At 41.1% G+C, this 24,169-nt stretch overlaps 2 protein-coding genes across 2 annotated transcripts in view; one reads left to right on the forward strand and one right to left on the reverse strand.

Annotated features, from left to right (window-relative positions):
• The window catches only part of atf6b (activating transcription factor 6 beta), a 24,110-nt gene extending 3,710 nt beyond the window's left edge, over nt 1-20,400 (reverse strand). Inside the window, exons 1-17 of the mRNA XM_023420729.2 lie at nt 20,092-20,400; nt 14,889-14,968; nt 12,659-12,740; nt 11,357-11,416; nt 11,179-11,258; nt 10,184-10,394; nt 7,744-7,908; nt 7,368-7,537; nt 5,973-6,152; nt 4,644-4,726; nt 3,730-3,942; nt 2,830-2,937; nt 2,220-2,319; nt 1,926-1,993; nt 1,289-1,388; nt 728-812; nt 1-132 (exon numbers count right to left, since the gene is read on the reverse strand). The exon at nt 1-132 is cut by the window's left edge and continues 3,710 nt beyond it. Of these exons, the coding sequence (XP_023276497.1) occupies nt 1-132; nt 728-812; nt 1,289-1,388; nt 1,926-1,993; nt 2,220-2,319; nt 2,830-2,937; nt 3,730-3,942; nt 4,644-4,726; nt 5,973-6,152; nt 7,368-7,537; nt 7,744-7,908; nt 10,184-10,394; nt 11,179-11,258; nt 11,357-11,416; nt 12,659-12,740; nt 14,889-14,968; nt 20,092-20,164 (1,990 nt within the window). The 5' untranslated portion in view covers nt 20,165-20,400. The remainder of the gene's footprint in view (nt 133-727; nt 813-1,288; nt 1,389-1,925; nt 1,994-2,219; nt 2,320-2,829; nt 2,938-3,729; nt 3,943-4,643; nt 4,727-5,972; nt 6,153-7,367; nt 7,538-7,743; nt 7,909-10,183; nt 10,395-11,178; nt 11,259-11,356; nt 11,417-12,658; nt 12,741-14,888; nt 14,969-20,091) is intronic.
• Nucleotides 20,401-21,693: 1,293 nt separating this feature from the next.
• Nucleotides 21,694-24,169, forward strand: part of LOC147818291 (uncharacterized) — an 8,255-nt gene continuing 5,779 nt past the window's right edge. The window contains exons 1-3 of the mRNA XM_087177827.1: nt 21,694-21,772; nt 22,391-22,462; nt 22,946-23,062. Of these exons, the coding sequence (XP_087033953.1) occupies nt 21,694-21,772; nt 22,391-22,462; nt 22,946-23,062 (268 nt within the window). The remainder of the gene's footprint in view (nt 21,773-22,390; nt 22,463-22,945; nt 23,063-24,169) is intronic.

A 24,169-nucleotide genomic window follows, 5' to 3' on the forward strand; every position in this document is an offset into this window, starting at 1 on the left:
GGGGAGGTGGGGGAGGGTCGCGGAGGGATGGCGGGACAGCGGAGGACTTGATGGGGACGATTCGGGTGTCCATGACCTCACAGTCGACCTGCATCATCATCTCGTAGCCCTGAGAGGAGTTATACAGACTCTCTGGAGGGGGGGGGGGGGGGGGGGAGAGAAAGGGAGATGAAAAATAACTAAGTTAAAAGAAACAGAATCAGAAAAGGAAAGTGTGCATTCAGTCAGATTAATATTCATCTTCTTTAACTGACAGGAGATGTATGATGGCCCCGAAGGACAAAACACATACAAGAGAGGAAGCACAAGCATTAAAGGTCTCATATTGTATAACGGTAGATTTCCATGTGCTTTCTGATTATAAAGCAGGTCTAAGCTCTATATTAATACTGTGAAAGTATCAAAGCGCTCAGTCCACAGAGAAATGCACACAGCCTGTATTCAGGAACTGAACATTAAAACGAGAACTTGTAGTAGTCACCGCTCTCAGCCACGCCCCAAGGAGGATTTAGTGGGCGCTCTTATTGATGAAAGCTGCTTCTTGATCCCAAACACATTCAGTAATCAAGCTGAACTCGTCTAAATATTCCTGTAGAACTACACGGTGCTCAGAAATCAACTGAGAAAACAGTTTCAGCATTGAAGCTGTTCGTGTGTTCATTCTATCTACATCCCTAGGTCAGTACTGCAGTAGTGACAGAGGAGTTAGATAACCACACAGACTCACCGTTGACGGACATGGCCGGCATCACCAGAGACATTTTGGGTCTGCTGGTCTTATTGTGGCTGATGGCTGGTAGCAGCAGGTGGTCCTGTGGGGACAGATGCAGGAGACATTCTGGATCAAATACATTATGGTCAGGACCTGTTTTCATTTTCTTTATCTGAGAAGTTTCACTTCAAACTACAGGACGGGGCAAGAACAAACTGCTCTGTATTCAGCAGAATGCATGAGACAAATTATTTTTAACACAAATCACACATTCATTTACTAATATTGGAACAAATATTACAAAGTCAGAGAACATACTCAGGCAGACAACACATACTCTAGTATTTCTTGATTTTCAATAATGACAATAATAAGTCTTGTAAACAAATGCATCGCAGGACTAAAGAGGAACGTTACAGACGACATAAAAACAAAGTGGTTATCTAACAGCAGAGATCAGCCCACAGCAGACAGATCAGAAGAGGACAGAAATGGAAATGGAAACAGAAAATGGAAACATGGAAAACACAGTGGGTGATGAGGTGCTACACTGAGTCACCGCTCATGTGATCGTACCCGTCTGAAAGAGACGACGTAGAACGTGTCCTCCCTGCGGTCGATGGCATCCAGGAAGTCGCTGTACGTGACCTCCGGACCGGGAAGCACCTGCAGCTGACTGCGGGGACAAACAAGAGCCGGGAGGGAGGAGGAGCGAGTTCAGACTAACACATCTCTTCACTTAGTGAAATACTGTTCATGAAGCAGAGTTCCCTCTGTTACTGCTACAGTAAATATATTCTGCACTGTCCCTGTTAAATATAAATAAATCAAAGCCTCTGAATATTTGAGGATCTTTATGTAATGTCACACATACCGTCTCTACTCGGTGCTTTAAAATAAATCAGTTAAATCAGTTTTTTTCTTATTCTTCCAGCTTAAACAAAAACAGTTCCATTTTTCACTACTTCTTTTCAGTTTCTAAAAACTTTGCATTTCTCTTGACGCTTGATTGAAACCTCGACATCTGTGCATGAGAGCTGTACGTTCATGCAACATGCCACTGTTCAGAAACAGAGATCAAAACCTAGGAGATGGCTGCTCTGATTGCCACAGTAACAGGTTATAAGAGAGATTAAAGAATATCTTTCTCGTAAGTGTTTTCCTGATGTGAGTTTTGTGGTGGTTGCTGAGTGTGAGGAGCAGTGTGTTGTACCTCTCTATGGAGCGATGAGCCTGAATGGGCAGATATCTGGAGAAGTTTGTCTTCCTCAGCTGAGCTTTCTGCATCACAACAAAGTAACACAGCAACACAATCAACAAGGATCCCTCGAGAAAAATCTGATGAGTTGATTTCCAAGGGAGACAACAGAAATTACATGTGCAGTTTTCCTCCTTGTTAGAGAACAGATTCATGATGAGTTTCAATGTTAAGATAACCCCCCCCCCAAAAAAAAAAAACAGGGTGAGACTGATGAGAAGCAGCAGCAGGAGGTGGAGCTCTCCCTACCTGGGCGATTTTGGCCTTCTTGGCGATCTTTGGTTTTCCTCCAGATTTCTTCCTGTCGATCTGGTGTCGGTGAACCCAACCTCTCAGCTCGTCTGCCAGCCTGAAAAACCAGAAGCTGGTCAGGTTAGTCGGCTTCAGGTTGAAAACAGGAAAGATGGCGAGGCGGGTAAACGTTCAGGTGAGACAGAAGCATTGACGACACAATGACAAAAAAACAGACGTCCAATTCAGGATTTTCAAACGAGTTTCTTTCTGAAAGTCAGTAACTACCTGATAAACTTTTCCAGCATTTAAAAAAAGAAAAAAAAAAAACGTGTTAAATAATTCCTTGTTGGTCATTTACTGTTTATCTTTATACATAATCACTAACACTCAGACACTGACACTCGTGCAACAGATTTCTAGCTGCAGGGGGGGTAAAGATACAAAAACCAGAGTTCTCCTCAGTTATGCAAGTTCACACTCTGCACGCTCAGTACTGTGACGGCTGAGTCTGAAGGGTTTGAAACATGTGCTTATATAAAGTTAAATAAAATAAAAAAGAAGCTGGAGGAGGATGAGGAGGAGGAGATGAAGAAAGGTTGGAAAATAAACTGACTGTTTAACCCACCTGAGGGACTCAGAGCGGTTGAACTGTCTGCAGTCGGAGGAGGAGAAGTAACGATCGATGTCCTGGAGAACCAGGTCCTTCATGTCGCTGAAGACGTCACTCAGGTTCCTGCAACGCACACATACGCACATACAGACAATAGGATGGGTTAAGTTTTGGTTTAAGCCTGAAAGCAGAACGATGGCTGCAGCAGGAAACACACAGAAGGACAACATTTCTTTCTGACTAGCAGGTGTTTGTTCCACACGTTTCTTTCTTATACAGTTAAAGTGAGTGATGTGTTGGAGAACCTGCTCTTTTACACATGTCTGAAAACATGTGCATTTCTCTGTAACGGCTGCCGAACAGGTGATAACCTGCTGAGTGATGAAAGAGTCTGTCTGGTTAAATATACATGAGAAAGGTGAGGCTGTTTTCTAAGAATGAATAACCTGAAACCAGCTCTTCCACTAGCTGCTAGATGTTCAGGAGGAAGTTCTTGTGGAGCTGCTTCAGCCCAGACATATTCTCAGGATGTCTGGCGTGAGCGGCGCTCTTCAGCTCAGTCCACAGCATCTCTGCTGGACTAAGGTCTGGGCTCTGGCTCTAGAAGGTGGATTTTCTTTGTCTGTGGTAGATTTATTTTAATGTTCAGGGCCATTGTCCTGCTGCATCACCAGCTTCTCCTGAGCTCCAGCGGGTAGACAGCCAGACTGGATTAGATTTACCCTGGTGTTCCAAATAAACTGCCGGCTGAATGTATTAATCAATAATGAACATACTACATTTATAATCATTAATCTAATGTGTTGCCCCAATTGAATTAAAAAAATGTATAAAAACTTGGAATTTGATTTCCTGGTCCAGTGTTTCAGTGTTCTTTCTGTGTTTCAGGTCTTGTGTGGGATCAGTCCCTCTCACCTGAAGTGATACGACTCTGGAGCGTATCTCTCTGCCTCTCCTCCGTCCTCCTCCGTCTCCGTCTTGTCCTCCACTCTGCTTGGAGGCTGAGCAGCCACCGGCTGTTGCTGTTGCTGCTGCTGTTGCTGTTGTTGTTCGATCTCCAGCAGCCGTCGTCCTGTGTACGACATCACGCTGTCCTGTAGACCCGTCGACAGCTTCTTGTCTGTGATGCTGCAGAGACGAAGACGGTTTCAACAGCGTCAAATTAAACTGATCTAACATGACATCATCACAAGAAAATTACCGTCATCACAGTCACATATTATCATTGATGTAATACACTTTCTTAAAAAAATATATATTTAATTTACTTATAATTTATGTATTTATAAATCATATTTCAGAGGTTTCTATATTATTCAGAAATGTCCCCAATCATGTTATGGTTCAGGTCTGTCCATGTACATGTAAGTAATTAAACTTTATTTTTGTGTAACGTCTCAAAATAATAGTCACAAAAAAATAAATAAATAAAGGTCCCATATTGTATAAAAGTACATTGCCATGTCTTTTCTGATTATAAAACAGTCAGCCAATCAGAAGAGAAGATCAGAGCCTCCTCTCTTCTGATTGGCTCACCGACCTGTTGTTACTGGAGCTCCAGAGAGAAGCCTGAGAGAAGATATGTAAAACTACACTGAGATGGTTTTTGGTTCTTAAAACTGCAAATATATCTTCTTATACACTTCAAATAATACAAAGAAGAAGAAGTGTAAAATATGGGACCTTTAAGGAGAAAAGAAATACAAAATTAAAGAAACTATAAAAGATCATGTATCAAAACATGGAAACAAAATGTAAAAAAAAGAGAAGTTACAGAATTATGAAAAACAACATTGGGTTTTCAGATGTTAGTGAAGTGTGACAGATACCTGACGGGTCCGAAGCTGAAGGTCATGAAGAGCAGAACGGCCATGACACAAACGGCCCTCTTGTTACTCGCAGAGTCACTGCCCTGAGAAAAGAAAAACACAACAACACAGGACTCAGTCAGTTTAGTCTGTTCAGTAATAATGTATATGAAAAACACACACACACAAACACACACACAATAACTGCCAGCACTTCCTCTGTGACTGTATTCCATTTAAATGACAAGTCAAACATGTTTTTAAATCCTCTGTAGTTTTGTGAAACAGAACTGATGTAGTTTCTTTTTACCCAACAAGCTCTTTGTGTTTTATTTTGCTAAACGACACATATCTGCGGTCAGTGCATGAATTTGTGTTTGATACACTCCCAGTCATTTTCTAACAGGCTTTACAGGTATGAACAGACTCTTCTGTTCACATGGTTTTACTTCCTGCTGCTCAACCTGTTGTTCATTTAACTCCCAGGCCTGAGCTGCACTCTTCATCGCTCTCTGACGGTGTCTCTGCAGGGAAATCAGCTGCTTCTTTACTGTGATCACACATCTCTCTAGACTGCGAAAGGCAGAGCAGGTGCAATGTAGTATTTATTCATTTATTCATCAACCCATGGAATCACGATGGGAAAAAAAAGAAAAGATCCCAAACAGAAAATAAGAAAACAAGTTGTCATTCACTGTGTTGTGGCAGCAGGTTTTGAAGCCACCAGTTTTTCCTAAAGGAGTTTTTTAAATCGAAAACAACTGGACTAGGTTATTTGTCTGTGAAGACGTTTCACCTCTCATCCAAGAGGCTTCATCAGTTCGTGTACGCATCTGACCAGGCTAGGACTGGTCAGGACCAGTTGTTTTCGATTTAAAAAACTCCTTTAGGATACTATGACCTGGACAAATGAGAATATACACAGGCCCACCAGTTTTTGTTGACCTCACTTTCTTTATCTCAACTATTATTATTTCCATGTGTGATTCTATGTGCCTTCATGATAATAATTCAGTAATTTAATAAGATTTTTGTGTGTTTTTATATTCCTATAAGTGATTTAATGCTTTTGTCTACTTTTTTTTTGGCTTTTTTTCAACTTTTAACATTGTCAAAAGGTTTGCAGATAAATCTGTTACAATAAGCTCCAGAGAAAAGATGGATGCTAGAGACTGTTGATGCAACCTCTCTGTACAAAGAAGAAGAAAATATCTGGCCCTGCAAGCTTCATCATAGATCTTTGATCCTTGTTGATATTTTTTAGTTTGGAAGGTTGTTCTGGAGAGAGTCCAAAAAAGGGGCTGAAACGTTAAGGAAGGAGCAAAAGAAATGAGTGGTTTTCTGCCCCACCTCTTTCCCAGCCAGTCTCTCCCTCAGCGCCTGGTTCTCCCTGCGGAGTCGTTCGTTCTCCTGCTGAGCCTCCCTGAGCTGAGCCTCCAGGTTCTGCAGGTACTCCTTCTTCTTCTTCCTCGACTGGCAGGCCGACTCTCGGTTCTTTATCATCCTCTGCTGCCGCTTCAACACCTTCATCTGCATGAGGAAGAGGAGGAAGAGGCGGGAGAGAAAACAGGGAGAACAAAGAAAGGGATGGAAATGTTTGAAGAGGGTTGGAAAATCAATGAGCCCGGGGAGGTTGATAGAAAAATGAAAATAAGATTAAGAGACAGAAAAGAGGAGGAAAGATGAGGAGGAGGATGTTGAAACAGAAGCAGAGGAAGAGCAGAGGGAGACAGGAAAAAGGACAGAGAGAGAGAATGGAGTGAGGGAGTAACAAAAACAGAAAAAAAAGTTCAACATGTGTATGATATAATCCAACGCCCTGAGGCAAACTGAGTGTTCATAAATCACAGCCGTTACATAAGAGGTGTCGAACGAGACACTGAGCTCAACATGCTGCTGTTTCTGACTAAATAACATCACTTACTGCTTTTCCCTCACATATGCAGCTCTCGTTCAGGTGGCAGCAGCTCCTGACTGATTGATGATGAACTAGTTCAGAGGTCTCCAACCTTTTTTACTCTGAGAGCTACTTTGATTAAAAAAAAAAAAAAAAAGGGGCTGAGAGCTCCTCATGTCTTACATTACTGGTTACATTTACTCGCACCTCGTATCAAAACTGATCACCAAAGCAAATCAGATGAATAAGATAATTTAACAATTCATCAAATATCAATATCCACAACTCTCATTGTGTCCCTAAAACATCTGAAACTCTCATCAGTGTCAATTTTGTGTCAAAAATCGGAGTCATGATTCAGTCAAAGCTGGACACACAGACATGATACCACTGTAAAAAAACGTCCATAAACCTGATTAGAAATCAGAGAAAGAAGAAGCTTCTCCGTCAGTCATCTGTCGATAGCTGTCAGTACATCCACTGGTACATAACAAACAGGAACTTAAAATAGCTTATTCTGTATACATCATTTTCTAAAATGGAAACAAACATGGGCAAAAAAAAAGAAAAGAAGAAAAAACGGGGTTCAAGTTGAAGCCGACAGCTTAGCTCCCTGTTTCCATGGCAACATATTACTGGCTTCTTGGAAAAGTTTAGTTTCGTTGCCATCACTGCAGGTCGCCTACAGCATATCTGATGTAAACAAACTTGACAGTAACTTATTCCACTGACAGCTGACAAATAATTGTTGGGTGTTGAAGAGCCTGATGCGCAACACACTTGGCTTCAGGCTGGTTTCTGGTTGTCATTTGATAAACAGTGTGACTTGGTGCGGCCGGCCTACTCACGTCGATATCACTGGAGTTGTTGCCGGGTAAAGTCGTGGTCGCCGGGACGATGGGTTTGCTGGTGGGTGGGGCTGTGGGGCTGGAACAGTGCTGGGGGATGCTGGGAGAGACCGGCTCCATTTTGACGATGGCCGGAGCCGAGCCGAGGCAGACGGACTGAGACAGGACGACTGCAAGAGGGAGGAGACGAGAAGAGACGGGGGGTTTATGTTTTATTTTCATCTATTTAGTTAGAGTAGTGCTGGAGGAAAAAAAATATTTATCTTATGCTGGCTATCTTTTGCTCATCTATAATTCAGCTTGTCAGGATCTGTCAGGTTTGTTTAAGTTTATTCATCGGCACAAGTAACAAAAAGTCAAGACTCTCTTCTCTTACCAGGTCTGGTCTGGTCCATGGAGGGGAGGCCCTGCAGTATGAGGGTCTTGGCTGGTGCCGGGGTCTGAGGGACAGGTAGGGTGGTGACACACACAGGTCTGGGCTGAATGGGAGGTTTTGTGTTCATGATGGTGCTGGCCTTTAATGTGGCTGAACTTGGCAGGACTGAAAGAGGGAGGAGAAGAAGTGTCATTTGTCATAACAGCAGCTGCCAACAGTCCTCATTCAGTGTTGCATTAGTTCATTATGGAGGGGGATAAAGGATTTGGTTTTCACTTAAGATATTTGAGTTTAAACAAACTAGTTTTTTTTTTTTCTTCATATGCTTGAATTGTTTGCATGACACAAAGACAAACAGCTGTGGTATTCGGAGAAGCTGCTGTCTCTGTCTGCAGGAGCTTCATTTACACAAACAAGTCTGACTACCAGACTATATGTGACACGAATCCAGGTCTGAGCTGCACTGACAGATGGCTGAGCAGAGCAGACCACATATTTATTTATTTATTTGGATCCTCATTAGCTACCGCCGAGGCAGCAGCTAAACCTCCTGGGGCCCACACAAGTAAACATTACATCATCAAGCAAAAACAATGGTGTCATTAAAATCCAAGGTCCCAGGCCAGATGGGGCATATAGAGTGATCCCTTGCATTGTGATAAGGGTCTGCCCCGGGGGGTCTCTGCACTGAATACCTCCACAGTGAGCAGTGAATGAGAGGATTTGCCTTCAGGCTCAGCCCGGCTCCCACTCATCACCAAACCTGCCTGTTGATCCACTGCTCCACCTTTACCCCCACGTGAGAGGAAGGACCTGAGCTATTCTCTCTCTTTCACCCCTTGCTCTTCCAACATTAGAGAAGTAACCCTCTGTTTTCCGGCAAAGTACCACGGCCTCTGGTTACATCCACGCTAATATGATTTAAAATGATCGTTTTAGCTCTGTATCAGAAACTACTACTGGGAATGACGAACGGCAAAGACAGTTGTAGCATTAAAAAGCAGGATTTAACTCTTTAACAGCTGCTAGCAAAGACAACAAGGTCAGTAACACCCGTAATTCGTTATCCGCGTTGCTTTCACCGCTGGTAGTCGAGGCTGATATGACCGTGGGTGTCTATGTCATCATTTCCAAAGGTTTTTGTTATATATGCTCAAAGACTCTGGAGTAGTGTGGATGGCAGGTGTAAATGTAGCGAAAAAGATGCCATTTAAAACAAAAAGTTAGCAGGGTGGACATGGCCTCAGACTCACGGACTTGCCGCCTCGCATCCCAACTCCTTCACACGTGGCTGCAAACCGTCGATCGTATCATCATGAAACTCGTGATTCTTGATTGATTACATCTTAATTAGCCAGTGGAAATTTGTCTGCAGTCAGTGATCTAATATAAACTAACCGATGATTTGTGCAGTGCAGTGAGGGATGTTATGAAATTCATCAAGTTGTAATTCTTAATAATACAGTTAGTTCCAACCGAGTAATTTGATTGGACGAGAGTCATTCCATGAGCGCTGATATAAAGTATAGCAGCACTGGGACTTTTAACTACATGTATCACTCCGCTTTACAGGTGTTTTATTAACAATTAATTAGCGTTACATTAACGGTTGTTATCTTTCTTAGATTGTAACAAACTTCGCAAAGATTAAAATATTTCCAGAAATAACATTTGAATGAAATGATGTCTGGTCGTCAGAAGAGGATGAAGGGAAGAAGCCTGGATACTTCAGCACACACCTGAGGTAACGTGTAGACAAATAAGCTAGCGTGCTGGTCAGGAAAAAGTTTATGTGTTACTTAGCAACAGTCCAGTACCAGTCGGGTTGCTGAACTAACTGTGTTGTCGTAGCCAAATAAGTAATGAAATAAACAAATAAATCATACAATCTGTTGTTGCTTATTATTGTTAACTAATATGGCACGTAGAACTGTTGTATAAAAGCAATATGACACTCAAGGTTGTGATGTTGGACTGAATATCAACACGGCTGTGATCGTCTTCATATTGCTTAAATATTGAACTCTAAATGAACTATGTTGTAACCTTAACTTTGGTCCTAGCCCACGTCAGTTCAGTCCAGCTGAGACCAGGCCATCACCTGCAGGCTTTGTTGTCGTCACTTTCCAACATTGCTCTTGCTGCATCTTGTCCATTTCTATGCTTGTATAGTGTAAATACACCCAGCCCCCCACAAACCACAATGACAACAAGACAATCTGAAAAATCACCTGAACCTCCTAAAAACTGTCCTGGTGAGTCTCAGCAATTCACTCCAGCTAACACATCCATGGCAAGACCCTATCGTTCCGTACTAAGCTCTCCAGGGTCACCCCTGAGCTCCATCCACATTTAACTTATTCACAGGTGTACAGCCTTTAAAGAGAATGGAGTAATCCTATTGGTTACTGTCACTGGAGTAGTTGTTGAATCGGCTTACCTGCAGCCTGTGTCTGTAATCCACTGATGACTGCAGGAATCGGTGTCGTTAACGGCGTCTGCAGCTGCGTCTGTGTCAGAGCAGGTAACGGCGTCTGCGGTGGGGGCACGGCCGTTGTTGCCACGGTTACCTCCATGGATCCCAGCGGAGGAGACAGCACGTCTCCATACATGTACGGAGGAGTCGGAGGGTTTTCGCCCTTAACTGTGATCTGGTCGAGGAGGAAGACTCAGTCAGTGACTGCAGTAGTGAGGAAGTGAATACTAACATTCAAGGGGAAAGAGTAGCAGGTTAATTTTAAGCAAGTAAGCAGGTAAATTAATTGACTTGGCAAAATAAGTTTTGTCCCAGAAAAGTTAAGTACAACTTTCACAATCTGTCTGCAAAGACGTTCAGTACGAGAAGCTGCCACTGCAGCAGTACATGTTTGGTGACGTGCACAAAGAATAATGAGCTAATGACATGCTTCGCAAGTTTAGGACAAACCACAATTACCGCCTCGCGGTTGTTTGCCTGTGCCACTCCAATCTCCAATCCAGACTCAGACTCAGACTGAGTTCATGCTTGAGTCCCAGAGGACATTTGTGTAAAATCTGAAGGGATTCACTTGAAGAGCTCTGGAGATATCGCGTTAACAAGGCCAAAACCAAGTTTTGTTAAGTCACCATGACCTTGACCTTTTACCAATAAAATTTAATCAGTTCATCCCTGAGTCTAAGTGGTCATCTTTGCTAAATTTGAAAAAATTCCTTCAAGGCGTTACCAAGATATAGTGTCCATGAGAAGGGGACGGACGGACAGCCTATATAAAGAATATGCGTCTGGCTCTGCCTGCCTATGGTGCGGAGGCACTTTCTGTTTAACACTCCTTTAGGTTACCAGACAAATTCAACAACTACATACACCACATGGCTTTAAATGAAAGTAAAGCTAAAGGCCACGCAGTGCAGAACAACTTCTGTGGCGAGGAAGTGACTCGATAACATCAAACACACCTGTGGGTCTGGTGACGATACGGAGCAGTCGGAGCCGAGTGAAGATGCCGGAGAGAGAGGCTCTGCTTTCACCTGGAACACTAGACACAAACAAGTAAAAACCAGTAAACAAAAATAAACAATGACAACCGTATAAAAGCTTTTCCTCTATAGAAAAGTTACGGGTGAACAAACGTACACATTTCCACTGGTAACGGCTGAGTGATCGTCATTTCATTTTTTATCACCGGCGTGTCGCCTACAGAGAAAAAAGACACACACAGACAAACAGACAGAGGTTATTTGATGTCAACTTGGTAAACCTAAGCACCACTTTAAGAGGCAGCAGCTACTAAGGTTTAAATTATGAGCCTTTAAAGGACCAGAAAGTTGAGTTAGTTGGGCAATAAAAAATGAAATCACTTAAAGTCTTGATTTACTGTTGCCTGTGAAAGGAGAGGCCACCAAGACAACGGTCACAGTAACACCAAGAGTGCAGAATTAATAAAAGGAAATGGATGTCATTTAACTGTCATGTTAACTAAAAATAATCTAAATAAAAATAAATGACCATATAGTAAACACCAACAAGCTATTCATATGCTGTTCATGTGTAACAGTAACAGTAGCAGGAAGTCCTCTCCATCTCCATGAAACAAAAACAGCAAGAACTTAGCAGCACTCCAAGGGGTTCGTCTTTAAAGTTAAACTTAATTGAGTTAATTAATGAAACGGGAAAAATAGAAGTTAAGCCCCAGAAGGCCTCACTGGAAGTTGTTGAGTGACATTACAATAACACAGCAGTTTTCACTAGATTTCAAATCTACACTGAGAGTCAAGACAAATTAAACATTGAACTAAAGGAGCAAACACCTCTACTATTGCTCTGTTTCTTATTAAAGGATCAGATCGATGATATTCAAGACCCAAACCCACACCGACCGTCTCCTACTAACAAGTATTGTGATGTATCTTCTTCCTCTGAGCCACAGACCTCCACTGTTTCTAGAAACTGAGTGAATCTCACTATGTCACATGTTCCTTCATCACCATCAACACACACTGTAGTTTACTTTGACTCAGTCCCACACACACACCGTCCTGCCTCCACAAATACTCACTACAGCAACAAAGGTGGATTAATCCGCCACTGAAAATAGTCCCTAACAAATGCACCATTTCCTCCTGTTTGTTTGATTAAAGACTATAGTTTGCAGCTGTTTAGGGAAGTCACTAAAATAAAGTCTAACATATTGTTGGTTTTGGTATATTCTTTTGGGGATTTGTTGACAATAAGAACATTTTCAGAGTTTCTTTGGTGTCATACTTTAAAAGCTTTTAATTTAATTTTGTAGAAATACTAGAAAAAACAACATGAATCTGGTTTTCCTGTGTCCACCGGCTGTGTGGATGAAGCGTCTCATGTTTCATGGAAGCAAAATGCCAACAGAGGTGGTTTAAGGTTCCCAGCGAGAGCCGTGGTTAGCTGCCTCGTCCGTACCTGTGAGCAGGTTTTCGTCACTGTGTCGCCATGGTGATGTGGGGTTGTCAGGATCGAGGGTGAGCACAAGGTCATTGTCGAACTGTGAGAGGGTGGAAGAGGAAGAACAGGGAGGGGGAGAGAAAGAGAGAGAAAGAGAGAGGGGAGAGAAAGAGAGAGAGAGAGAGAGAGAAGAAGAACATGAGGAAAATTAGGCCAAAAAACTGCTGGATTTGTTAGTATGTTACCCTGAGAGAGTGTGTGTGTGTGTGTGTGTGTGTGCGTGTGTGTGTGTGTGTGTGGTGTGCCTGTTTCACTCATTCAACCGACAGACAATTAGCCTGATTATCCTCTGACCCATCATCTGTATCTACTGATGGATAAAAGCTGCCAACAGAGTGAGAATGTGAACATGTTCAGTTACACAGCTGCAGGATTTGGTTTCACTGAGTGTTTACCTGAAATCTGCCCTATTTTTATTTTATAACTTAGAAACAGTCAGCCAATCAGAAGACAGGCTCAGAGTCTCTCTTCTGATTGGCTCACCGACCTGTTGTTACTAAAGTTCCAGAGAGAAGCCTGAGAGAGGAGATGTGAAACTACAGTGAGATGGTGTTTGGGTCTTAAAACTGCAAATACATCTTCTTATACACTTCAAATAATACAAAGAAGAAGAAGTGTAAAATATGGGACCTTTAAGGAGGAAAGAAATACAAATATATCTTCTTGTGGATCAACACTTCAAATAAAACACAGGGAAAGTGTCAAATATGGGATTTTTAAGAAACAAATCTTTCAGTACTTCATTTGAAGTTTCAGTGACTCTACCCAGGTTATGTCCCACGGATCACTTAACAATCAGCTGACACCTCCTGGTTAACCTGCAGGTTAACTTCCATGCTTAATGCATAACAGGGAAAGTTCATGAGTGGACAAATAATGAAGAAAAAACTTTCTTATTCTATCATCTTTTCCACGAGTGGTGTGTCCTGACGGTAGAGACAGAGGAAAAGTCACTTTGTTCTAAATTAAAGGATTTATCCTCTGCATGGTGGCCATTATAAGACATTCAGACTGCGGTCCTCCTGAGGGTGATCATAAAAACAAGAACAAAATGTCCTTTGTAATCTGTTGTTTGAAGACCACATGCCAACATACACAAGTCTTGAAGCTCTGGGAGCACGTTACCATCCAGAAGTTGTGAACTTGCATGTTAAAATGCTAACTTCAGACATAATGATAATACAACAGACATCACAAAGTGTCTAAAGACAAGAATGAAATCAAAGAGCAACAGACATGAAATGCAGACACACAAACAAAAACGCTACAAAAACAAAGTGGCAAATAAGATACTAAAAACGAAACAAAAGCTTCTTTTTAGAGGACTCCACAGATCTTACGTCCAATGGGAAAGAGGAACGAACTTTGATCAGAGCTCCTCAGACTCCAACCGGAGATGTAGGGCTGCCTGACCATGCAAGGCTCTGAGAGTAATCACAATGGCCTTAAACCGGATTCTGAATTTAATGGGACACCTGTGTAAACCTGAGCGTCGAGTTGATCCTGCCAAACTCAGTCTGACAATAAACCATTTGATCTACGCATCAGCCGCTACTCAGTCGCAGTCTAGAGCTATTTTTGTCAAATGAGAGATGTGGGTCTTTATGCTCTTTCCTGCCTGACAGAGTCTAATAACTAAAAATAAAAACAGCACCTACACATATCAACCTCACACTGGTCGTCCTCCAACTAGCATGTCTGCACCCACACACGTCATCTACGTATGTCCTGTAGAAACCGTCGTGTTTTCAGAACTTTGGCCTCAACCCGGTACCAAAGAATCAGTTCTCGTAACATCCCTCATCAAGATATTTCACTCTGTACCAAAGCAGTGGACGTGACTGACTAACTAACTGACTACAAGACATCTGTGTCCCTAACACCACGCATAAAAACACAATTTTGCACAGTTTAAGTAGATATAAGCGGATGAGTCAGAATTCAAGTTAGTCACATTCAGATGCCTTAACTGTGACAAAAAGACATTTACTGACAGGCAAAGGTCTCCAGTGTCCATCAGAATTAGTCTGCGACTTTTCCTGCAGACTGCGGCCTAAAGCTATTGAACCGTGAAGTGTATGGAGGTGGAGTGTTTGTGTGTAAGCCTGAGCATCAGTTTCACTCTCAGCCCCGGGCAGAAACCAGAGCTGTGAGCGGCGGCGCTTTCATTTTTTTTTTTTGTCCGTACCGACGTGTCGTATTTCAACCCACGGCTGAGGTCCGCGTCCTCTCCCTCCTCCATGCTGTCACACTGGTACAGGCAGGCATCTGAGGAGAGACACGGGACAGGATTTAAACATGTGATCTGTGATGAGCGATGACAAAACACAGCATATAGCGTTCCCAGCTCACTGTCAGGGTTAGGACGTGTTCCATCTTTGAAAATACAAATCAGTCGGAACGCGCCGGTCGAGTTTCAGGAGTCACTCTCCGCAACAACGACCTGTCAGCTCCTGAGGAGAGGAAGATGTATTTCTCTGCTCAGCAGTGAGCCGTCTGTTGCAACAATTAGCCAATTAGTCAATCAACAAAGAATTAATCAACTACTACTTTGATAATAGATTCATTGAGATTTAATCATTTTTCAAGCAACATTCCAAGTATTTGCTGGTTAATGCTTCTAAAATTTGATGATTTGCAGCTTCTCTTCGTCACATCTGATTGCAAACTGTCTATAAACAGGTGAATTTCCCAGAAATCTTGTTTTGTCTTCACCCCCCCCCCACCCCCCACCCAAAATATTCCGTTTATAAAGATATAAAACAGAGAAAAGCGTCACCGTTTATGTTAGTTGTTGTCTGTTTTCTGTTAACAGATAAAATGGATTAGCTAACTGATCTGTTAGACCACAAGACTGTCTAACAGCTGTTTTCCCGCCGGCTGAGAGGCCCTGCCAACCACTGCAGACTCATACGAAGCTCTAGCAACCCCCACAGCATCCTCTCGCACACCAACACAGATAAACACACACCAACCTCAGCGGCAAACCTGTGACATGTACCGTGCTGCTGATGGAATTATTCCTATTACCATCTCCTCTATTTTTACTGCAGGTATTATTAGCATTCTTAAATGAAATGAGGCTCATTTTACATGTGTTGGGTTCAAACAGCCGCTTCCATGTTGGACAAATATCAACACTAGTGAAGTTCTGCAACCAACAAATGTCTTATTTAACTGATGTTTTTTCTTATTTAGTCTTTTTTTGCTTTTCTCTCACTCTACATGTATCATGAAGAAGAACAAGAAAAGACTGATGATTCATACAAATGCACAATAACTCATCAACACTGTTGTTAGCAACAAACACAGCGGACCGGCTGTTCCAAAGTCATCAAAACAACTTCAAAATGTAATATATACAGGAGGGTATTCACAATGAAGCATGAACGGCAAGTTCTGATGTTCAAATGTTTATCACCGTCCATGTGTTTAAGTAGGAGTGGAGGGTCTGACGTGAATGATCTCACTTTGGCATATGATCTACTCTTCAGATGAATCGTGAAGCATCAAAGCAGCGGAAAGATACGAATCACAACTTCCGTTTCATGACTTTCACTATAAAAATCAAGCAGCAGATCGTGTTAAGATCATAGAGTGCGATTCTACTCAAAAAGATTGTCACATGATCTTTCAGCCAGACCCCCACCCCTATGTTAAAGAAACTTGTTATTTTTGACAACTTGAGAGGGAGGAGTTAATCGGCCTCGGTCTACTGCCGGTGTTACAGCGGGTTCTGTGAGCTGCGGCGACATCCAGTTCAGAGCGTCCTGCAGCAAAACATTAGACATTTATTCAACTGATATCCACTGGATGATGAAGTAGGATGAATATTTCTTTCAATGTGTTGTATATACTTGTGCAGCTGAGACACAGCCGCCCGCTCCCCCCAGCTGAGGTCACAAACCAGATAGGAAATATGTGGTGAACGGCCTACAGCTCAGCAGAAAGCAGAACATCTGCATTTTTAGGTTTGATGGTTAATTAACATGGCTACCAACTGTGTTATTAACGTGATTAGAAGGAGCTAGATTCTTAAATATCAAATTATATTCCTTGACTAAGAGACGTCTTCATTCCGCATCAAATAAATTGCTTCAATAGATTCTATTGTTGACACATTGCACTTTCCTCAACCTGATACCTCTTGCATTTTACTGTCTTATTTTTATGTGTTTTTTTTATTGTACTTCTTCTTTGTATAGTGTTAGCTGCAGCACAGAGGGGATGCAGTTTTCATTCCCCTTTGTACTGACTTCTGTATATGGAGGGAATGACAATAAATTCCACCTTGAACCTTGAAATTCTTCCGTGTTAAAGCACTAATGCATCGTGGGAGTTAGTCAACACATATCTCATTATTCCACATCAGCCACACTTATGTATAATACTGTACTGTTTATACCGGGCTGTTTATTTCATCTTGTGCTGCAGTTTGTCCACCTCTTACTGTTCACCCTTTTGTATCTGAATAGAAAGGAAACCAACACACAGCCTGGCTGTAACCGTGACCCTGTGGGCCTTCATTTCTCCCATCATGCCTTGCATGTCTTGATGATTTGATTTGGTGCAGGTAGTCAACATGAATCTGGACTTTGAAACTGGAACAAACAGGACACACTGAGGACGTTATTGAGGGCACACCCTGTCAGAGAGCAGGTGTGAATCGTAGGTGTTGCATGTGGTATATGTCAGCGCATATTTGCTCTGCACACGAGCACATTTTCACATTTCATACGTCCTGCAGATGATTAGAAAGATGGGACACAGACACTGACGGGGGGTCAATGCATTGTATGTAGTCAATCACACAATATCAGGGTCAATTAAACTAGGGCTGAATGGTATGCAAAAAAAATAATGTTGCATTTATTTTGGCAGATATTGCGATTCTGATATGAGTCGCAATTTCAGTTAGAATGGTCATTTTTGCATTTCATTTGCACTAAAAAAAAAAAAAAATGATGAAGATGTGATTTTTGTTGGGGCTTGTACCAAACAAGCATGTTCCTTCATGTCTGGAGAAAAAGATTTGAAGGCAACCGTGTCTCTATAGCACCACAATGCTTTGTCTATGGTTTGTTTTGACACAATTTACCTGCGATTTGGATATGGCACTTGGCCATACTGCAATTTCGATAATATTTCGAACAAATGTCACTTTGTTCTCTGGGATATTGTGATCGATCATTTTTCAACGTTCATCTACTACGCCACAAAAGAATCATCAGATTAATCGATAATGAAAACAAGAGTTGAAGCCCTGCAATTAACTACAAATATCAAAAATAATTATAAATGTCCCAAGAGCATAATAAACACAGTAATCAAATTTTAATGCAGGAAAACACATTGGAAACAAATACTAGCATTTGTGAAGCTGCAGCCTGTTGATAATACTGAAAACATACCCAGCTTTGTCCTTTCTGGATCACTTAGAAAAGAACAACCAACTTGTCTAATGTTTTCTTTCCATTAGGTGTAAATGTCTATTGTGTTTTGGTTTTTTTTTTGGTCTCCTATGCAATGATTAATGCTCCATTGACCCACTTTTCTCACAGGGATCATTAAAGTTTCATCTAATCTGATCTAATCGAGTTTATTGCTCGACTTAAGAGGACCAACAACAGAGCAGTTAAATACATTTTATCAACCAATCACAACAGGGGGTAAATCTCACCTACCTCACTGTTTGACGATCAAACTTAATTAGAAAACTTCCCAAAGTGGCTCATGTTAACAGCCAACATTTAGCAGCATTTAGCTCGAAGACTGATGGTTATTTTGTACTTCTGTTCATCTCTGGTTGGTTCTCACATGACAATAATTTAAATGTGAGTTATAACCAGGGTCCTAAAATGAGATTTGCTGCTTTAGTCTGAACCCAGAGTGAATAAATGAGTCCCCCTCTTGACTCACCTGCTTGTTGTGGAAAAAAGTGGCTCAGATGTGGGAGCACCTGTCTGCAGTCTATAACTTATATACATGCATGCTCACTCACTTGTTGAGGTCACACATACAATATGTGGTATTTCATTTATACTTTATGCCCCGGATTAACCTCCTTGGGAGGGGGGGCAAAAATCTGTTATTGGGCTCCTTTTGACCTTGTTATACATGACAGTGTAATTTCTTTTCTCCAGAAACCCAGAAGCCAACCACTACTCCAGAGTTGAAATGATTACTTGATAAATCAGTTGGTTGATTGACAAAAAAAATGAATTAGCAACAATTTCTTTAGCAAAAAAAAAAACAATTTTTCCTTTTTTCACAATTTTCTGACTCTTTACAACCAGAATAACCACTCAGTTATTACAAATAATTGAAGATTGATCATTAAAATCATTGTCGGGTGCAGCCTTACAATTCCCCTATGATGGAATAATATGCCCTTATGGTTTTCTGTCTCTGATTGACTTCACACACAGAAAAATATGGACACGATTTGACAAAACACAACTTTACAACAAATGAGCTCAATATAAACTATATAAGTTCATGTCTTAAAAGATTTTATCACTGTGACCTTCTACAAAGACCTACGCCACAACATGGAGGATGGATGACCTGTCAGAGTTGATTCCTGATACATTTTTTTATTAATCAAATTATGTAGACCCAGCTTGTATAGAGTAAACATGGGGCTTTCAGGGGCCACAGGGCAGTTGCTTTGATTAGCTTCTGTATGTGAGCAGATTTGTTTTGCTCTGCATTATAATGCAGTATATATATAATATAGAGCTACAACAGTTCGTAGATTATTTTATTAGTCGACTGACAGAAAACTACTTTGATAATCAATTAATTGTTCAGAAGGAATTTAACTTCTAACGTGTAAACATTTTCTAATTTCTTTAGTTATCTGTGATAGTAAACTGAAAATCATTATAGAGAATCAATTGAGACCATAATTGACAGATTAATCGATAATGAAATTAAGATTTTGTTAAAGCCCTCCAAATACAACAGTTAACCTAGAAGCCATTTTAACAAGACACATGTCAACACATGACAATAAAATGCTAGTATTGTAAAGTGAAAGAAGAAGAAAAAGAAAGGAGACATGTGGTTGTATTAATGTGTAGTCACGCTTCCACCCACTGTGTTAAAGATAAACTGACATATCCGGAGGAAACGCACACATATACACACAGCGTAACCGCTCTAACACACTTCTCACACACAATTCAACAACTAATCACCAAATAAAACCCTTCAGGAGCGAAATATGGAGGAAAAAAATAACCGTTAACGTGTTTTTCCAACGTCCCTGGGTGCCTCGCCTCGTCCCTGACGTGCATCCACACACCCGTTTATACACCCGGCTCGCTTTTTTTATCGCTGAAATTTCAATTTACATTCTCTGCTAGAGGTTTTAAATGTTTACTCACCCCAGTCTTCGCTGGTCAGAAGGTTATCAGCGAAGAATCGGCTGTCCAACTCCGATAGTAATTCCGTGCTCATCGCCACAAAGGCGGTGTGTTTGGAGACTCAGATAGCGACGTGATAACGGCTAGCAGAGACCGAATACCGCCTCTACCTTTAGCATTAACAGAGCTGGCTGATAGTAGGCAAGGATTTCATTTATTTAAATTAGGAGGGTTTTCCTCTATCGGAAAAGTGACAATTTTATTCAGTTTGTGTCTCCCGAAGGATTTATCGATCTTCCCTTCTGCTTCGCATATGACAGACAAGGAAACGTTTTTTCCAGAAAGTTACCGCCCACTTTCACAAGAGCAGCCAATGACAGTAAAGACTGGTGTGATAGACTGGAGGAAGGACCAATGAGATTACTCAATGAGCCTATCGTTGAGGGGGGTTTTAAAGATGATTTGGCCCAATCCAACGGTCGCATTTTGATTGTCAGGCAAAGTCAGCTAATCAACACGAGGGAATCAATGCACGTATTTAATTGACAAGCACAGTAGCCAATCACAGTTTGTCGGAGCAAAAAAAATGTTTTTAGTGAAAATCACGTTGATTCGAGCATTACGAAAATAAAACAACATTCTGTCGTTCTGTACGACATAATAACGTAAATAATACAAACAGATGGTTTATACAACTAAACCAAGCAGCACTCTGACTTTATAAAACAATCTTGCGGCTCAGACTTTTATTATTTTTCCTAATTGTTTGAAATTATGAGGGGAAGTTATTACATAACTCCAGATAGGGGTGAATGAGGACAGAGTGAAACTCCAGCAGTAGCATTAACCCTCTAAGTTTGGCTTTATAGTTTGTTTTTAAATCAAAAAAAGTCCACTTGAGGATGGGGTGCGTGTGCACTGCAGAATGAATATTTAATTGGTTGACAGACCTGCAGCTTGCGTTTGGAACTCTTAAGAGTTTTTGGACGTAGAGCGCCATCTAGAAATAGTGACACAGAAATTATACACACGTTCACATTATATATTACAGAAAATAAAATTATAGGATATCCATTACTTTCAGATCGTGGTTAATTAAATGATGATGATAATATAATAATAATAATAATACATTTATTTGTAGATGTTGTCTCAAAAACATTCAAACTTATGTTATAGAACTAGAACAAGTCAAACAATTAATTAAAATGACTAAGAATAATATCATAAAACACTGAGACCAATAATAACAATTTGAAAGATATTACGATAAAGTTGTAAGTTATATAGACAGGAGAGCCAGGCCAGCTAATTCCCCTTTGCCTCCTACAAAGCTATGCTAGCATGTTAGCATGTTCAGGTGAAAGCAACATTCAAGAATTTCCTCCACTGAAAAAAAACATGTTATTTTGTCTAAATGGGCCTCTGACAAAGATCAGGCCAGAGCGTAGGCAAAATGGAAATAGGGACTACCAGCTAAAACTCTGGTCGGCCGGTTGATTGTCAAGTATCCATAAAGTTTTAACATTTAAAGTTTAAATTCTTTACCAGCTCTGTCAGTGCCATTCGTGCGACCCGTCCCAGCAGATAAGTCCAAGGCTGAATTTCTTTCCCAGTCCAACCATGGAGCCAATACTGGTTTGGCTTTACCAAGATGGAGAACCCTCCGAGCTGCTGAATGGCTCCAGCTCGATTCAGAACTGTTTTTTCTTCCCCTCAATGTCTAAGTAACTTGTCTGTTTTCATTTGTGACGGCTACAGTAGACATGATAACGTTAGCTATGGGCCCGGCTCTAGGCATGGGCACGGGGGGCCCCACCAAATCGTCACGCTTCATCCCAAAATCTTAAAAATAACTGAAAAGTATTTTATTTTTGTCCTTATTCATTTGACCAATCATAAACATGCCACATTCAAATAATCAAAGTTTATTTATATATCTGATTGGTTGGTCTGGTCATATACAACTGGATCCAGTGAGCAGAGCAGTTGCTTTGCCATCACTTCACTTCATCACCACTCAGTTGCTTATTCTCTGGGTACCAGCGTAATTGGCCTGCCTGGTTTTATTGATTTGACAGATTTATTTGGCTAATTACAAATTGTGGTTTTTGTTATTATTTATTGTCAATCATTTGCAATCAACTTTTAGACATAGTGGTTTGAATTTAAATACTAACTTACATCGACCACAAGGAGGCACTGGGATGTGTTGAGGATGTGTATTTGTGTTTGAAATAAACACAAATCTGGCCACCCAGTTCCTGTTCTCAGTCTTAAGAGAAGGTTGGATATCACTGTGTGAACTGAATCACTTCAGTCTGTGTCAGGATGAGGGTGAATATCTACAGCTGCCTGTTAGCCTTTGTTCTGGGCTGTAATGTCACAGCAGGTAAGACCTTTTATTCTGGTTGGTATATTGATTATGGATTACACTTGTTTCACTTTTTCAGTTGAACACAACCACAGGCTGATAACATAAAACAAACTTGTTTAAAGTGTATTTATTTAACGGACTCTTAATTATATGTGTAGATATTGTCATAAAGTGCTGCAGCACTGAAGTGTGAGGTCTTTACATGTTCTGGGTTTGCAGACTGTGTCAGTGATGTTTGATAAAGTTTATTTATCATGTAAAAACACCAGTTAACACGGATTCAATGTCCTCTCACTGCATTAGACAGTTCAATGTCTTCTGTGTGTTGTCCAGCATTAACTCATGAAGTATCTGTGGAGAAAACGATTGTCTTTCTACCTTGTCCTTGACCTGTGGAGGGTACAGCGACGTGGAGCAGAGAGATTAATGGAAAGGAAGTTGACTTACTTACAGGCAATGGTGTAAAGGAGATCAGACCCAATGGCCCAGGCAAATGATACAGGTCATTAGCAGATATATTGAAGTCACTGATCATTCACAGAGCTGTTGTCTCAGACTCTGGAACATACTTCTGCAACAATGAAGCAGCTGCAGAGCTGATGATGATCCCATCAGGTAACATCAGACTTTAAAGTTGTTCTGATTTCTGTTTTTCAAAGACAAAATCCTCATGTGACCAATAATGGTGTCAAACATTTATTGTTGCTCTGAACTTATAAACTGTGTTTGGCCTGATGTTGATTGATTTTACCTGGTGACTGATGAGGATCTGATCATGGATGTTTCCTTGTCTTCCAGCTTCTCCTTACCTGTGGCAAACACCTGTTCTCATGCTGCTTGGAATACTCTATTTAATCACCATGACCTCACATGAAAGTCATAATAGAATCAAACCTCCAATGTTGCGAGCTCTTTGAACAGCCACATGGTGGTGCTGCTGCAGCAACTGCTTCTGCATTGAAAATTGAACTGACATGCTCCTTGTCCACTGGGCTAACTTTTACCTGATGTCACTGAAATTAACAAAGGCAGTTTTTATAATATCCTGGTAACAGATACAGTTGTAAACATAACATGTTGCTGATAACTTCCATAAATATAAAGACACTTTGTGTTTTAAACACTGAAAAGCTGCAACAGAAATAGATTAAAAAATATCATCCATCATCTCCGTGTTTGTTTTCTGTCTTTCGTAGCTGAACAGATACAGAACCAGTCTTCAGGTATCCCTTGAAAACTCCTCTCTTCAAAGAGCATTTACTGAAGCACAAAGCAGGTGAAGGGAAAAGGGAGGCTGGATGTCAGAGCATGGCTGAAGATGGAAGGTGAGTGTCGTGACTAGAGAGACTGGCAGACTCAGGTAGACAGGTGTGTGGGCCTGTGGGAAGTTGTATAATATTTCTGTGTCTCTGGATGAGCTTTAACCTGTCAAAGAAAATAGTAGTGACAGCTTGGCAACTACAAAGTCTGTGTTTGACACTATAGGTGTGGGGAGTTGTATTATGGGAAATGTAGGATCCAGTGTTTTTGGAGGTTAACCCATGCTAGGGACTGAGAGTCAGGATATCTCAGCCTCAGCTTTATTGAACTGATACTAAATCATTGGAGGAGTTTTAAAAAGTGCTTTTACAGTGTCTGAAGCTTGTTAGACATTTCCTGACTGAGGATCAACAGACACACGGATCATTCTAGAAGCAGAACTGTGAGGGAATCAAGGAATCT

This window comes from Seriola lalandi, unplaced genomic scaffold, assembly GCF_002814215.2.
Source record: "Seriola lalandi dorsalis isolate HSWRI2012SDOR001 ecotype SW California unplaced genomic scaffold, Sedor1 jcf7180002054657, whole genome shotgun sequence".
In the NCBI taxonomy this organism is placed as follows: Eukaryota; Metazoa; Chordata; class Actinopteri; order Carangiformes; family Carangidae; genus Seriola; species Seriola lalandi.